Genomic DNA, 16,759 nt, shown 5'->3' with positions numbered 1-16,759 from the left:
CCTCTGCTATCGTGTTGCATACTTAAAAAAAAAAAAACTGCATTCTGCAGACAATGTCCACTGTTTGTGTATAAATCAAACCAAATGTACTATAATAAAATGATTTCAAGCAACAAAGAGTGAAAACTATCATTGAGACTGAAGGAGAAATTATTTAAGTAGCCAGGTCATTGGGATATACCTTAACCTTAGATAACCGAGGCAGTGCTCTCTTGCAGGTGTTTCTTAGCTTTCAAGTTCCAGTTTTAAGAGAGAAATATTAATACATTTATTAATTGGTATAAAAATTCAAGTGGAAACACAGCTTGCCTGACTTTGAAGATATGAACTCACCCCCAGAACACATTTGCAAATCCTTTCAGGGAAAGAGAAGTGTCCAAAAACCGCAGCAAACACTGGACCAGATGAGTTCTTTACAGCAGGACTTACTCCAGATCTGAGTATTGGTACAGGCTGTGCACATTATGGACATGCACAAATCCAGTTTCAGCTGGCTCAGTTACCCAGGGAAAACATCAGAATGAAGAGATGGGCTGAGTTTTCTCTTATACTGGGTGGCTGTGATAGTGGGGCTCTTAGCATATCCCCAGAGATTAAATAGTCCTGAAAAGTACCCCTAATAATGCGGAAATAAAAAGCCTAGCTGGATAAGACAGGTAAAGGTAACAAAGGCAACGTGTTTTGTGAGTATTATAACGAAGCGCTTAGTCTCTGGAAACAGAAAGACTTGTACTTATCATCACGTCCGTTTGGCTGTAAGACGTGGTGCGTTCTCGAAGGTCTGTCAGTCGGCTCGCCTGTACACGTGGGCGGCAGGAGCACAAAGTGCCCAGAGCTGCGAAGAACACGTGAGGGGAGGCACAGAAGGGGCTGGGGGAGGGGATCTGGACACAGGGACCTTTCAACATGTACGACTACAGACAGGGAGATTACCGGATTTTCAGATCTCCCTCCCTCTCTCTCCCAGATTTCTGAAGCAAAGGCTAGTACACTAAGTGAAAATTTACCAAACGCCAGAGGTTCAGTCCGGCTGTCTACTGATCTGCACGTCTCACAGGCAACATCAGGGTAAAGTAATAAATACAGCTCGAGCGTCCCTTTCCCAAAGTGTTTGGGACTAGCAGTGTTCCTTTCTTTTTTTAGATTTTTGTAATATTGGAATACACATAATGTAATAAATATCTTGGGGATGGGACCAAGTCTAAACATAAAATGTACACAGATTTACATACATCTCGAGTACGTAATCTGAATGTAATTGTAAAACAACATTTTAAAATGATTTCTGACTCTGACTTATTATATGCGGCCAGGGATTGTATATTCATAATATTACATCAATGTGTTTCAGATTCCGAAGAATTTTGTACTTCAGATTTTCTAATTTGGGATGTTCAGCATAATGAGAAAGCCAAGATGTTTTCTTTCCCTTTTTGTTTTCTTTGACCATTTCAGCTCTTCACACACTGTAATTTTCTGACAGTGTATGTGAATAAATCGACAGGTTTCTCATTGGAAAGAATGTTTTATGAGAATATTAGTTTAGAGAGCTCTCCAGGGTACCTGAGCTACTTCATGACTGGCATCATAATTATTGTATTGCCTTCATTACCTCATGGTCCTGGGTTGGAATATTGAAAAAAAATATGACTAAACTTCAGGTCCAAGTTATCTTGTTATTAAACTTCCTTCTTGTCGTCCTTTCTCCCCTTCCTGATCATTTTTGGTGCTATCTATGATTAACTGGCATGAATTGTATAGATAAAAGGAAATCAGTATGCATCTGCTAAGTGAACAGTTAATGTTCTTAGTGTTGATGGTGGGGAAGGGATATTTTATCTGAGAAATCGCTGGAAGTGGCTGTGCACAAACACTGGCTCACACAAGTAGGCTCTATCCAGCTTGGGAACTATGAGGTCATGTGTATGTGCTGAAAATCTTTAGTGCATCTGCCTACAAAGAGGGGGCTACATGTTTGCTTTTCTCATCATGCAAAAAAATTTTAATAGAAAAACAAAATTTTGTGGAGTAGAAGAATCAAGGCAATGCACACTCAAGCGTAATTGATAAGACACTCTGAATATCTTGGCTTGCTAAAAGCGTCATTAGCCACTTAGGATAAAGAATAATGGTTAGAGCTTGCTGGAATGCAACAAGATAAGGGCTGGGCAGCCCACCAGGTGAGCATGCAGCCCACATAGTGAATGCCCTGAGATCATACCTACAGGTCAACGCCAGTGCTGTAACATTCAGCAACAAGATTCTGAAAATTACTCCTGGGAGTCCTTGGCTCATGTTTTTCCTTCACTTCTTTTTTGTTTCATATGAACAAGGCAGTCTCTTTATGCTTTACATAAGCATATTAAACTACCTGATTATTTTGCCTGCTCAGGCTTAAATTTAAAATACCAAATACTTATTTCTTTCTCATAGATGCCGACCAATGGAAGATAAGTGTTCTTTTAAAAGCTGCAGTTCTGACTTTGTTTTTGGAGAAAACATGGTAGAAAGAGTTATGGTAAGTTTTTGGTAAATTTTCTTAGAGGAGCTGCTGTTCACATATCCGAAGGCAAGTTAATTAATGTTCAGTTCAAGCACACTTCCTAGTTCTGGGCTAAAAGTCACGATTTCTTTCTTTAACTGCAAAAAGCTTCTGGGAAGCATGTCCTAGCTCGTTGGCTAATAGATGTGAAGCCCATAGAGCTGTTTCTTCACCCGCCTAATGCTGCAACCCTCCAAAACAGTTCCTCATGCTGGAGTGACTCCCCCAACCATAAAATGATCTTGTTGCTACTTCATAGCTGCAATTTCACTACTGTTACGAATTGTGATGTGAATATCTCATATGCAGGATGATCTTAGGTGACCTCTGTGAAAGTGTCATTTGACCCCGCTCCCCCAAAGGGAACCACCGCCACAGAGGAAGGAAACTGCAGAATCCTCGCATTATTTCCAATATCAAGTGTCAACAGTACCCACGGAACTCTCAGAAACACACAGCAGCTAGAGCAAATCAATTGGCAATGCTTTAATATAAGCTCAGAGCAATGTTTTCTTCTTTAATTTTTAAGAATTGTTTCACAGCTTCATATGTTTATACTATGAATCTTGCCATTTTCACGCACACACCCACCCACTCCCATCTTCTTCCTTCTGCTGGAACTGTTCCCAATAAGTCTCTGTCCTACATTCATGTCTCCCTTTCCTGTGGTGCCCACTGACTTTAGAGTTTCTTGCCTGGGTGTGAGTGGGAGGTTACTGACTGGAGCAACGGCAGCTTTTCAGTGGCTATACCACTAAATAAATGTCACCCCGCTTAAAATAATGAGCTAATGTGTTCTCACTAACCACAGCTGAACCTTTACTTTAAAAAGCATTATAACATTTTGCATCTTAAGAGAAAAACTTGTCTAGGAAATATACCTGTTCAGTGAAAACTCTTAACTGCTATCGCTATCATTTGTTTGTTTGTTTAAGGCGGGTTTCTCTGTGTAGCCTTGGCTGTCTTGGAACTCCCTCTGTAGACCAGGCTGGCCTCACACTCACAGAGATCCACATGCATCTGCCTCCTGAGTGCTGGGATTACAGAGTGCACCACCACCGCTCTGCTAACGCTATCATTCTTATTTCATTTCCCTGCTGCTGCTGCTGCTGCTGCTGCTGCTGCTGCTGCTGCTGCTGGGCACTGCCCAAAACTTTGATTTCTAAGGCAGCATTATGAAAGCCAAGGAACAATAAAGCGGAATCTGTGGCATGCCTGCACACTTTCATGACTCACAGGGTTTCCCAGCCTTTATTTAAACTAGGGTGATTCCTGAGCTTGGCCTGAGGGGGCTTCTGTTAGGGTTACTGTTACATGAGGCAGGTTAATGAAGTGGCGGAGACTTTTATGGTCAAGGAACATGATGTATGTGTGAAAATGTCACAGCGAGGGGCTGGGGAGATGGCTCAGTGGGTATGAGCACGTGCTGTGGAAATGAGAATCTGTGTTTGTATCTTCGGTACCTGTGCAAAAGCTAGCCTAACTAAAACGGCAAGCTTCTGGTTTAGGAAGAGGCCCTGTCTTGTGGGAATAAAGTAGATAGCCATAGAGGAAAACGCCATATGACTTCTTCCTCTGCTCTCTGCATACCTGCACACATGAGTGAACACACCTGAACACACAAATGTGCACATACACTACAAATACATAATACACACACACACACACACACACACACACACACACAGAGAGAGAGAGAGAGAGAGAGAGAGAGAGAAGGCCAAAACAAAATGCATTATTTGGTACAATTAGCATATGCTAATAAATTTTTTTCAAAAATTCTCAGAGTTAGTTGATTCCAAGATTTTTAGGGCTTTTCCTGAGTCTATTGTTCTTTGGATCTTGCTTGGTGTAGATATATCTCAGGATTGTTCTCAATTCCAAGAATAATTCTGTGGCTTTTTAGCTTAAAGTACCCTTCTGTCACTCCCAAGAAGGCCACTTCCACCTGGAGGTGCTGGCCCATGCCTGCCTCCTACCACTGCAAGGCTGAGGGAGAAGGATAGACAGTTTGAGGCCACCCCACACTAAATAGTGAGACAATCTTCATCAGACAGTATAAAAAATTAAAAAAGGGAAACTCCACCAATATCAAAGATATTGATCACACCTTTGGATCAGAACTAGAACGAACTAAGCAAGTTCCAGGGGAAAGTCCATGCAATATTTAGGCAGGTTTGTTCATTTTTGGACTTTCTTTTTCTAGGTTTGAAGTCCACCTAAGCAGTATGCAAAGCTAACTCTAGAGAGGTTTATGCTGTAGGAAAGGAGATAGGGAGACCTATGAGAACAAGCTGCGGTTGGGACCACAGAGGTCCCTGAGGGAGAATTGTCACTCTATCCCATGGGCATTTTGGATGTGGCTTATGAAAGGATTAGAGCCTCCCATTTCTCTCAGAGTGTATGTCCCAAGGATATGGAATTATCTGGATAGTTTGTGCTTTTCCTCTACTTGATCTTGTGAACGCTGAGCCCTGTGATATGGGGTCAAGGTGCATTCTTGACTTGTCGATTGATTGACTGTGTGCTTTTAGAATGAGTCACTAATATTCCTGAGCCGCCGGTGTTTCTATTGTCTTGAAGTGAAAACGATTATATAGCAGCATTGCCTTGTTTTAGGTATTATACTGATTTCCCATTAAATAACATGGAAGACTCATCAAGGCAGGATTTGAATGTGTTCTTGAATAGCACTGTTCCACGGTCATTGTTCTGCAGAGGGTTACACACTCAGCTGTGACTAGCACAGTTGCTGATCTTTTCCATCCAGCCTCATATCACATCAGATACACACAGCCTTGAATGTGACTGTCGGTGGGCTAGGGAGATGGCAGAGTAAAGCACTTGCAACCAAGCCTGACGACCTGAGTTTGATCTGAGGGACCACATGGCAGAAGAAGAAAACCAGTCGTGAGTCTCTGGGTCCCTGACAAACACTGAAAGAGAACTGAATGGTGTTTTGGTTAGCCTGGTGAGACACAAAGTGACAGCCATCTGCTTCCCTGCTTTTCAAGGTTTTCTTCTTTTCCTGAAACCAGACCCATAACCCTAACCCTGATCCTAAGCCCAGCCCTAACCGTGAGTGGGTTCTGGTTTTTTGAGGTTAGAATCAATGCCCAGTTCTCTGTGGAGCACAGAGGGAGCCTGAAACAAAAACAGTAGGTGGTGTTTGGTGTGCTCTGTTGAAAAGAAAATTAATCCTTTTAGCTTACTCCAAAGATGTAGGCATGAGATTAAACAATGTGCATTTTCTCTTTCTCAGGGCACTCAAAAGCTCACCCAGCCTCCACTTCAAAATCTTTCATATGCCAAGGAAAAAACATTCAGATCTGTTCTGAAACTTCCTAACACTGCTTCAAATTCAAGTAAGAATTATTTTGTTTGTAAAACATTTAACTTCACTGTCTCCTTTTTTTTTTTAAATGTGCATTTAAGAATGTGGGTATTTTACATGCATGTATGTCAATGCATGACATGTGTATCTGGTACCTGTTGTGAAAAGGGATATTGGAGTCTAGAGGACTTCTCTACTCCAACTAGTCCAAGTAACTGAGACAGAGACGTTTTAGATTTATAAAAGCTTTAAGGCACCATATCTGGGTAGATATCAACCCTCTAAGCTAATTTGCTCTTTCCCAGCTACATACCCTACAATACTTGCCACAATTGTTCCTGCCTGGGCTGCTTCTGTTCCATCAGGCCAGCAGCCCTCATGGGCACATTCTGGGGTCCATTCTGCCCCATAGCAACTTGTTTCTCTCCGGTTTCTCCTCCTGCAATCTCTTCTCCTCACAGTACTCATCTGACCCCAAGCCTGGGAACCTAAACTCCATCTACTTCTCTTCTGCCCAGTTTTGGGCCCCTAGCTAATTTTATTAACCAACCAACTTTAAATTGGGGAGCATGGTTTACACAACATCACTTGGTGTATGTGAGAATGTGTTTGTCTGGGTAACAACCAGATCTTGGGGATCTGGCATTATTTAGCATTAGATTACATAGCACCAGACCAACCCCCCAAAAGGTACCCAAAAAGGCCAGAAGAGGGCATCAGGTGCTTTGGGATTGGTGTTACAACAACCATCATGTGGGGGCTGGGACTTGAAGCTGGGTCCCCTGGAAAAACAGTCTGATTGAAACCACAGAGCTATCTCTACATCCCCCAGTCTCCTATTTTTTTTTAATGGCATTTACTTACTATCCACACAAATTTAAAAGCCTACAATCCAGCTTTTAAAATAAAATTGGCAAGGATTAAAACACATAATTAAGTTATGACATAAACTTTAAAATTATTGGCCTAATGCTATGGGAGAGTAAATTAGGTGGCTTTAACCCACTCTAACCATTTGACCTTTAAAAGAGAAGGTGGGAAGATGTAACAAATAGCTTTCATGGCAGAGAAAACAGTCTTACTTTTTTCCCCTCCTGTATTCTCTTTGAAACAGACTCTATTAAAAACATATCCCTAATTGAATCAGCAGCTGCTTTTTCTTCCAAGCCATCACAACAATGCTTGCTTGAGAAAATTGATGTCATAACAGGAGAAGAAACAGAACATAATGTGTTGAAGGTCTGTATGCTAGGTATTGCTTTTTCTGGTATTATCTAGATTAAAGCTAACATCAGTGGAGACACCTTCAAAAATAGAGGGAAATAGTTTCATGAAGACTAAGTTGCTGGAATAAAACCTGTTTAGGCTTGTAAGAATTTCACTGTTAAACTAAAATAGTATTATCTTCTTAAATTCTCCGTGTGTGCATGTGCATGCATGTGTTCATGCTTGTGTAAGTGTGTTTGTGTGTGTGTGCAAGCGCGTGCATATGAGTTTAGGTTTATAATCACTCACTTTAGTCCTCCAGGAAGAAAGAAGCAAGGATCCTAAGTTTAGAGTCATGAGTACACAGGAGGCTAGGATCCTGTCTTAAAATAACTTGAGTCCTGTTTTCTACTTCTCACAACCAGTGCCATTACTATGGCTAAGTCTACTAGTACCGAGAAGTGCCTGGATTTCAGTTTCAGATGAACAGGTTTGGGCTTGTTCGTCTGTTAAAGTCAAGAAGCTCACAGGTGCTGGTTTAGGTTGAGTGGTGTCAGGGTACTTACTGTAACCTCACTGCTGTTTAAAGGCACCAGTCCCCCTTCAGCATTCTCCGTCTTCTCCCACACTTTCTACTCCGTTATTTCCACTGTGAGCCAAGGACACTTTCACTCTGAGTAAGCACATCTCCAGGTATAATTCTGGCTTAACGGAAGTATCTGCTAGGGGCCAATCCCTGGCACACTGTTTAGATCTGGATGTACATATGACTTTTTATGCATGTAGTTGAGAAGGGGTGACCATTAAATTACCACAAGGGACCCTGTGTTATCAAGTTACAGCTCTCCATGTCTGTGTGCTGTGTTTGAAACACTTAACATGAAAATCATTTCATAATTCATTTCTTTAAAATAACATTATATGGCCAAGATAATATCAAGTTTAATGAAGAAGTTGGCTTCTGTATGATATATTCAGTAAGAAAGCAGGAAGTATGCGCAGTATCCTGTAGTTTTAGAAAAAGATGATGTATGTATGTATGTAGTATGTATGTATGAATACCTACAAATATCTCTGAAAGGATAAATAAAATGCAACCTGTTACAGAAGTGAAGATGGAAAGCAAGGGTTGGGAACCCTTTTCATTTTACTCTGTGCTATTACTTTTATGATATTATAGTTTGAACTATTCAGAGATTGCATGTTCTTGAAAGTTAAATAAATCTCAAAATCTAGTTTATAAGGCATTAACAAAGAATAATTTAATATGAGAGAAGACAGATATAACACTGTTAGGGAATAAGAAATAATTTAATCTGATTTTAATGTCTCAGACATTAAAAAAAAACCTGTCATTTAGATCAACTGCAAGATCTTCGTACTCAATAAAACAACACACTCCTGGACTGAAAGAGGCAGGGGGAGTCTGAGACTGAATGACACAGCAAGCAGTGACTGCGGGACACTACAGTCAAGACTAAGTAAGGGACAATCTTGTAAAGTAAGCCATGTTTCACGGGGCAAAATGCTTCACAGGTGCACACTGCTTTGTGTAAATGCATTATAAAACACGACCATAGACCTGATGATGGAAACGAGATCTCTAATGGACTCTCGGAGCTTTGCATTTCAAGGAGGCTCACCTGTCAGCCAGCCTGGTTCCAATTTTCATTCCACCACTGACTAGCAACACCAAAGAAACGGCTTGACCGTAGGAATTAAAAATGTGAATAATTGTAGCCTGCAGCTTTTTTCAGTGTTTGTGAGAATTCACAGAGATACTGTAATTCAGTTGTGAAAGTTGGACGGGACACTGTGTGGAAAGCATCGGTGTTAAAGCTAAGCACACACCCGAATAATGATACCATCGGTATCGGAAGGGGTGGAAAGTAAATAACTTTGCAAGATGGAGAGTTTCGGGAAAGAAACACCTGAAGGATCATGTATTCTCGGCATCCAAGCACAGCATGGAGCTGGGGTGAAGGGTCAGTGTCTGTCCCCTTCATACACCCAAGTGTGTGACTATTGTGCCCTGCAGCAGATGGGTGAACAGATACTGGGGAAGAATTTTAGATGTTTGGCATCCAAAAGAGCACACTGGGCTTTAGTTCAGAGGCCCAGGTGAGCCTCGGCTGGAGGGTTGGTGCAGTGAATTCTTTTGCCAGACAATTCTGAGAGGTCAAAACTTTGAAGGAAACTACATTAGAATCTGGACCTGGGCATATGAGGATTTGTTCAGTTTCAAATGTCAAGCTCAGCCAGCACTGTGGCGCACACCTATAGTCCCAGCATTTGGGAGGCAGAGGCAAGTGAATGTCTGTGAGTTTGAGGCCAGCCTGGTCTACAAAGTGAGTCCAGGACAGCCAAGGGTACACAGAGAAACCCTGTCTTGAACAAACAAACAAACAAACAAACAAACAAATCAAATCAAATATCAAGCTCAAAAGGGGGGGGGGAGAAATAGAATTCCCGCCAAAAGAACAAGAACAGGGTTTTCAACCTTGTATGGACAAACAGGTTGCTAAATAATGCAATCACGTTTCATTTGCCAGTCAGGACTGGCTGTTCTGCACTTTGGTTTGATTCTACTGTTTGCCAGAAAAAAAAAATTAAGCCTCGGATTCCCAAACATCTTTTGTTATTGTTGTTATTATATAAGTAATATGGACTCACTATAGAAAGAGGAAATATCTAGAAATAGATATTATCTAGAAATAGATAAGATCCTATCACGTCTACCTTCTAGATACAGTCTGCTAACAGAATATATTCTGTGGATGTCATTCTCTGTACACTTCTGTGTAGACTGTCCAGCTGTGGTTCATTGTTATACTGACCTGGCATTTTTTACATAGTATTCCATTATTAACTCCCCACACGAGTGCCCTCTTCAGTATTGTTAATGGATTTGTAGCGTTCTCTCGCATCGCTGAGCTGTAATTTATCTGATTTAATGTTTTGAACACTTAAAACATTTTGCTTCTGTTTTTCTTTTCAACATAAACATTTCTTAGAAATCTTCAAGTCATCATGCCCCTTAAATTCAATAATTTAAACATTCTAGAAAAAATATAATTCTAACATTGAAACTAAAGTAAGTAAATAAATAAACTTCCCCTAATGTAAGGCCCAGATTGAAAATCAATTTATAATCTAGTTAAATTATCACTCACAAGTGAAAACACAGCTTATAAAACATCTACAGGATTAACTTTTCCATCAAAATGTTTATGAATTTTTTAATGTTAAGACATTATGAACTTCAATCTGAGTTGTTATTCATCTCCTCACAGTCATGCGAAACCAAGGCAATTTGAGGCTGGTCCTCAACAGCAGGCTCTGGGCTCAGATGAGGATTCAAAGAGCAAATCGAAAAAATTTGAGAATAACTGCAACAGATTTAGAAGCTGACGGTATAAAAGTATTTTTAATTCAGGTAAGTTACAGATTTCAGCAATGAGTGGTTATCCTACTAATATAACAATTAACCTTTTGCAATTCCTTATTCATTTTTCCGTTTTGTTGTGATAATCTGCAAAGCTGGCAAAGAATCACTCATTATGGCTACTGACAATCTAACATGGCCTAACATCTATTCAAATTGACACCAAAGTCAATATTAATCAATTGGTCCTCATTCTTAAGTATTTGGATATCTTTTCCTATTATTTCCTTTACTATTAAAATTATGTCAATAAGCTTCTAAGTTTCCAGTGACAACAGTGTCAAAAGTGGCTCCCAGGGGGTTGCAACCTGCCACTTATGAGGCCACCCAGATAGAGGAGGCTTTGTGATCACAGCAAAGGAGCCAGCGCAGAATGGAAAAGCACAGGGACAGCACGTTACAACCAGTCCAACAGCAAATTCCAATTCTGAACATGAGTAAATCTCCAGGGTAACGGGAGGGAAGCACAGCTGAGCTGTTCCCTGAGGCAGGAATGCCTGACCTCAAACACAAGCTACAGATACGAGAGAGCTGCCAAGAACAAAGCCTTCTTCCTGCCATCCCGACCTCCCCCCTCTAGCTAGATTTTCCCCATAGCCTGAGACCAGGAAGACTTGAAAAATAGGAGTACCCTAATGATATTGGAGTAAGTAGTAATATAAGTAGATAGGCTTCCATTAAATGATGGAGAAAAATGGCATGTTATAAAACCTAAAAATGTTATTAACTTAAAGCGTTTTGTCAGGTACAAGTGACTTTTTGAGTATTAAAGTGTTAGAGTAAGTTCAACCAACAGCAATACAAAAAAGTTAGAATAAGACAATAACTCCTATTTATCACTTATGAACGAAACCTTCCTTTCCACTGGGTTTCAGAGGGTAAAGCATAATGGAAGACATGGAGATTAACTGTGTCCACAATCACCAGACAGCTGCTCAACACTTGACCCATGGTATATGAACCATAACTAAATGCTATGGTTAGACTTGTGCTCCATCCACAAAATATCTCATTATGTATGTGTAAATACAATAAGATCAGGAATAAACTAAAAACGTATCCATATATATGTGTCACGTTGTATAAACTATATTACCTCCAGATAAATTACTTAGCCTTCATAAAACTGACTTACTCACATGAAAAATGAAGGCAACAATATAATTTATAAAGCTGCTGAGATTAAACAGCTAAAATGATGACAAAACATTAATTTTTCTTAATGTAAATGAGTGCTTTAATGTTGTAACTTAGACACGCCCTTTTATTTTTCTCACCCAGTTTTCTCATCCATAAAGGGAAGAGGGATGAATATTTCTATACTAGTTGTTTTTGCTAATATAAATGGAATAAAAACACAACAGCTAATGATGTGCCAATATTAAGCTACTGCTGTCACCAAATTTATATTAATGACAACTCAAAATTAGCTTGGAGAAGTTTTGATAAATATGATGTCTGAAAATGTCACCAACTCCTCAGGAGCTTTGCTTCTCCAGGAAGCTATGTGGGTTGAAGGGGTGGGTAAGTAAGGTGATGGGAGGAAACAGATGTCCTTAAAGCTACCATGTTCTACAGCATAAGGCAACAGAAGACCCATCTTAAAGATTTACATTCAAACAGGATTCTGAAATTACAAAACTGCATTTTCTCAATTTAAAATGTACGGACTGAGATCTCATAGCATTACTTACTTTGGGATCCGATTTGGTGTTAAGTGAATCAGCTTTACTTTTTAACATGTTGGGCTATTGGCATTAATTTGCCTCCCAGGTTTATGTAATAGAATCCTTCCTTTATAGACAGCAAGAGATGGAAAATATGTAAGCACAGCTAGAGTTATTCATCACTTAATAGTCTTAACAACTTAATTTTTCCCACGAAGGCTGGTGCCAAAGACATAGGTTATCTATATGCAGCAATACATCACCGCCTTATTGCCCTTCGAAGTCTCAGCAAGCAAGGTGATGGTGGTCCAGCTGAAAGCCAGTCGGATGCAGTCCTCCAGCAGTTCAGCTGTGAGAGCTGTGATGAAGATGAGGACGAGTTCCTACAAGTCACTAAAAATGGATCAGGTAAGTAATTCTTGTGTTAGGTCAGAAGCCTAAAAGCAACATTGTAAGCATAGGCTAGCATACTGAAGAGGCGCTTCAGTAGTAAAACTGCTTTAAGTGAGTGGTGGTTGGAGTCTGGCTGTTTAGATCCAGGAGTGGGCTGAAAAAGTCTCTGTCTTTTACCGGTGGTCTTCAAGGCAGCCTCCCTGCAACACCCGTAAGTCATTTGACTGTAAATACCACAAGAGACTATATTCACAATTTAAAGTATTACATCGCTGCCTTGAAAGTAACCACTGCTTATGCCTGTTTTCCCTTGTACTAGTCTATTATTGTCTATAACTGGTGGAATTAGAAATATATGCAATGGGGAAAGCGTGTCAATCTAGTTTAAAGTCCTAAAAATCTTATTTATTCCCCCTTTGGAATTTGAGTACATAGAGAAACATCTAAATTGTGTAAGTATTAAAATTAAGGTCCTTCTTTGACTAAGACAAAAATTACTTCTGTTTAAAATTGTGTCAGGATTCACAAATGAACTACGGCTGAAACAGAACCAGTAGTACACAGGTATTTAGATTTTACTGCTTGCCCTGAAGTGTGATGAAATCTTTTAACTTGATCACAGACCCTTCAAGGTGGAGCCACAGACAGTCAGTTGTCTGCTCATAAGCACTCTCTACAGCAGACAGGACTGCTAGAGGAAGCCCAAAGGCCTGACCACCCACTGAGAAGACTCTACTCAGACCTCGACGAGGTTTTGTTTTTATTTTTAAATTAAAGAAACACAATTTCTTGTAATTAAAAGTTTTATGTTTAACATTTTGATTGTCGTGTGCAAAATTTAAGAAATGAACTTCAGAAGATAAAAAAAATCATAATTTTGTGGATTAATCTAGAATAGGATTTGATAACTAATTTGGACTACTCATCACATTGATGAATATAGTAATTAAAAGTAAGACTGTTGGATTTCATAAATATCTAAACAAAGTATTTATTTTAATCATATGTTGTCTGGCTATAGAACAAATATTTTACTAAATTTATAGTTGTATCTTTAAAATACTATAACTGTGAGGCATTTTATTAAATTGTGTTTATCTTCTGAGAAATGTATATTTCACTTACACTTTGAATTTTCTAATACATATTTTCAAGTAAGAATTCTTTTACAAAAGTGCCCATTTGTGGACTTGTATCCATTGCATCTTATGTATTTGATTCAGTCAGCCCACAAGAGATGTTGAATAATTGAACAAAATGTAATATAGTACCTATGTGTCAAAAATATCCAAAAGCCAAATATTAGTGTGCTTTATTTATGTGATTGTCATTAGCAGTCTGCTAGGTGTGGCATGCAGAAGCCCTTTTATAACAAATGTATCATATATAGCCAAATGAGTATCTCAAATCCCATCAGTATGGTATAGTAACTTGAACAATTTTTAGCAGATGTTTTTATGCTTTTTTTGGTATTACTTTATGAATCACATATGAAAATCAGTCTCAGTTCTTAGGGCCATATTTTATTTTATTAGTAGCTGCAAACAATCTTATTACAGGAAAGATTCAAGATCCTAAATAGCTTTTGAACGTGTTCTGAACCCTGATATACTTGTAATAAAGTTGCAACATTACAAACTGCTATAGTGAAGGAAATATTCTTTGGAAGTACACGTGAATATATATTTTAAAAGTAAACATTGCTTCATTGCCTTCCTAACGACAAAAGTATCTGCACGTACATATTATTCACCAAACGTCAGCTCAAATCTTAAAGTTTAGCAGACAACAGCTGAATGAGGTCTTTTGGAGTAGGATTTAAGTAATGTGTTCAAAAGGAGAAAAGGTATAAAGAGAAAAGCACTTACCATCAGGGGAAGGAGTAAACACTATCCCCCACCCTTGTTTATAAAGGTGCAGAATACAAACCAGTGGAGAATTTTTACTAGAAACCTATTACAATCAGGAAGGCATTTGAAGAAGATACAAAGTATTGGTTCACCTGTAAGATTCCATATGATGACTTGTAAAGTGAAGCAGGGAGCAGAGAAATCTTTATCTCTTGGCATGTTTCTTCTTATTCCTATACTGGAATGGAAATGAAGTAACTTTTTTTTTTGTTTTTGTTTTTTTTGCCTGCCTCAACTACTTTAATGTAAGTCAAAGCTACTGATTTTCTTTGGTCTTCTGTACAGATGGCAAAGAAGAAACAGACCTGTAGCCTATGCAGAAATGCCACAAGATCCCCAGTAATTTAGAATGTCAGCAAGGCAGACAGACAGTGAAAACTTCTGGATCATGAAACAGTGACAAAGAGCAGAAACAAGATATATAGTGCAACATTCCTCCATCTTGATTAAAAGAAACATTTTCTAATTTTTCTTTATCTTGTATGTTCATCTAGCACCCTCCCCTCCTTTTTGGGTTTTCTACATCCTTTGTCTCCTTTCAATGTGAAGTAATCAATAATACAAGAATACTCATTTTCATAAGTTATTCAGACAGGTGATGGCTAATTCTGTATTATGGGTTTCCATAAAAGCTAGTTTTATTAAATTACTTATGTACCTAATTTTATATAGAATTACATATCTTATATTTAGATAAGAGAAATATTCTTTCAATAGTATTTACTCCAAATGTTTAGCTTAATTACGAATCATTAAATGTTTTGTTATAAAGTATTTTACATCCATTAGTAATTACTTTTTGTTGCTTGGATAAAGTATAAGAAGCAAGGGGCCTTACAGAAGGAAGACTTTATTTGGGTTTACAGTTCCTGAGAGGTAATGGTGCGGAAGCATTGCAGCAAGCAGTCAGAGAAGGAAGGTGAGAGATCACATCCCCAACCACATGCAGAAAGCAGAGTGAACTGGAGGTGGGACCAGGTTACAAACCTTCAAAGCCCAAGCCCCTGACATACTTCCTAAAGGTCCTATAACTTATTCCAGTGTCACCAACCAGAGACTATATGTTCAAATACTGGAACCTATGGGGGCCGTTTCTCAAACCACCACACACATCCACTATTACCAAAGCAAGGTGCCTTCAACCTCAGGGAAAAATATCTATACAAGTCCTAGACTACAGAAATGTTATAAAGAGGGTATGCAGCTTTCACAGTCACATGTACATGAGTGTTGCAGAGACTGGAAAGAGTACATCTTAAGACCTCTGGATATCTGCAAACTGCAGATTACTAATGACAGTATTTTCATAAAATGTTAGGACCAGTAACATTGGCTTAAGATGTGGCTATCGTGTAGCTGCTTGGATCATTCATCAGAGAACCACATTGGCTTGGCCATATTATATGACTGCAATTAGAGTTTGAAATTTGGTAACCTAATTTTTCTTTTTTTTGGTCTGAGAGTATGTGAAACTGATACCCCATCCAAAGAATTCCCTGAGTTTTGTGTTTTTGCATTAGTCAGATCACACCTACTATATATACTGTAGTATACTGATTTTTTTTTTTATCAAGCTGGAATATAAGGATATATTAGAACTTCTAAGACAGTGTTTATAAACTGTAGTAATGGTGAAATTGAAATTGAAATGATTGATGAATGGTTTAGCCTATTACGGTCTTCATGGTTTGGTAGTCTTCTAACTAGAATATTCCTAGGATTTTTTAATTTCTATCAATCTAGTGGATAAAAACTATTTCACTCTGACCTTAATTTATATCTTTCTGATTTTTAGTATGACTGAACATCTCTTCAGGGGTTTATACTTCATATGTTTCTTTTGAGAATTTTTTTTTTCTGATTTTTCGAAGCTAATTATGCCATCTCGTCCTTTTTGTTACTTTCTAGTATATAAAGCATAAAAGTCAAGTTTCTTAGCGTAGATATAACACTTGCCAGGGACTTTCCCCCATCTGTATCTATAGTGTTGCCTCCAAGTACTTTCTACTGCTCACAATTCACAAGGAATTCAGAATTGCTGCATTACTGGGTCTGTACATTTTGTTTATGCTTGCTCTTCTGCAGAATTCCTTTCTCGGTCTTGATGACACTAATATTTTACTATATGTTAGTTCAAGACATTCCCAGGACATTTCCCCAAACCTGTTCCTCTTACGTCTTATAAAGCACTCCGTAAAATGCTACCATTGTATAATCTTTAGGCTCTTGAAGAACAAAGACTCTATCATTCAATTGCCATCA

At 38.8% G+C, this 16,759-nt stretch overlaps 1 protein-coding gene across 2 annotated transcripts in view; it reads left to right on the top strand.

Moving 5' to 3' along the window:
* Positions 1-15,061, top strand: part of Ranbp3l (RAN binding protein 3 like) — a 50,276-nt gene extending 35,215 nt beyond the window's left edge. For both annotated transcript variants that reach the window (XM_055601125.1, XM_055601124.1), the window contains 8 exons: positions 968-1,068; positions 2,434-2,518; positions 5,805-5,907; positions 6,991-7,115; positions 8,443-8,563; positions 10,376-10,518; positions 12,413-12,602; positions 13,210-15,061. In XM_055601125.1, coding sequence (XP_055457100.1) covers positions 968-1,068; positions 2,434-2,518; positions 5,805-5,907; positions 6,991-7,115; positions 8,443-8,563; positions 10,376-10,518; positions 12,413-12,602; positions 13,210-13,253 — 912 coding nt within the window. In that variant the 3' untranslated portion in view covers positions 13,254-15,061. The remainder of the gene's footprint in view (positions 1-967; positions 1,069-2,433; positions 2,519-5,804; positions 5,908-6,990; positions 7,116-8,442; positions 8,564-10,375; positions 10,519-12,412; positions 12,603-13,209) is intronic.
* The last annotated feature ends 1,698 nt before the right edge of the window (positions 15,062-16,759 follow it).

The sequence above is a fragment of the Psammomys obesus genome, unplaced genomic scaffold (genome assembly GCF_907164565.1).
Source record: "Psammomys obesus unplaced genomic scaffold, mPsaObe1.curated_primary_1811, whole genome shotgun sequence".
Lineage (NCBI taxonomy): Eukaryota > Metazoa > Chordata > Mammalia > Rodentia > Muridae > Psammomys > Psammomys obesus.
This window is presented reverse-complemented; position numbering and strand designations above follow the sequence as displayed.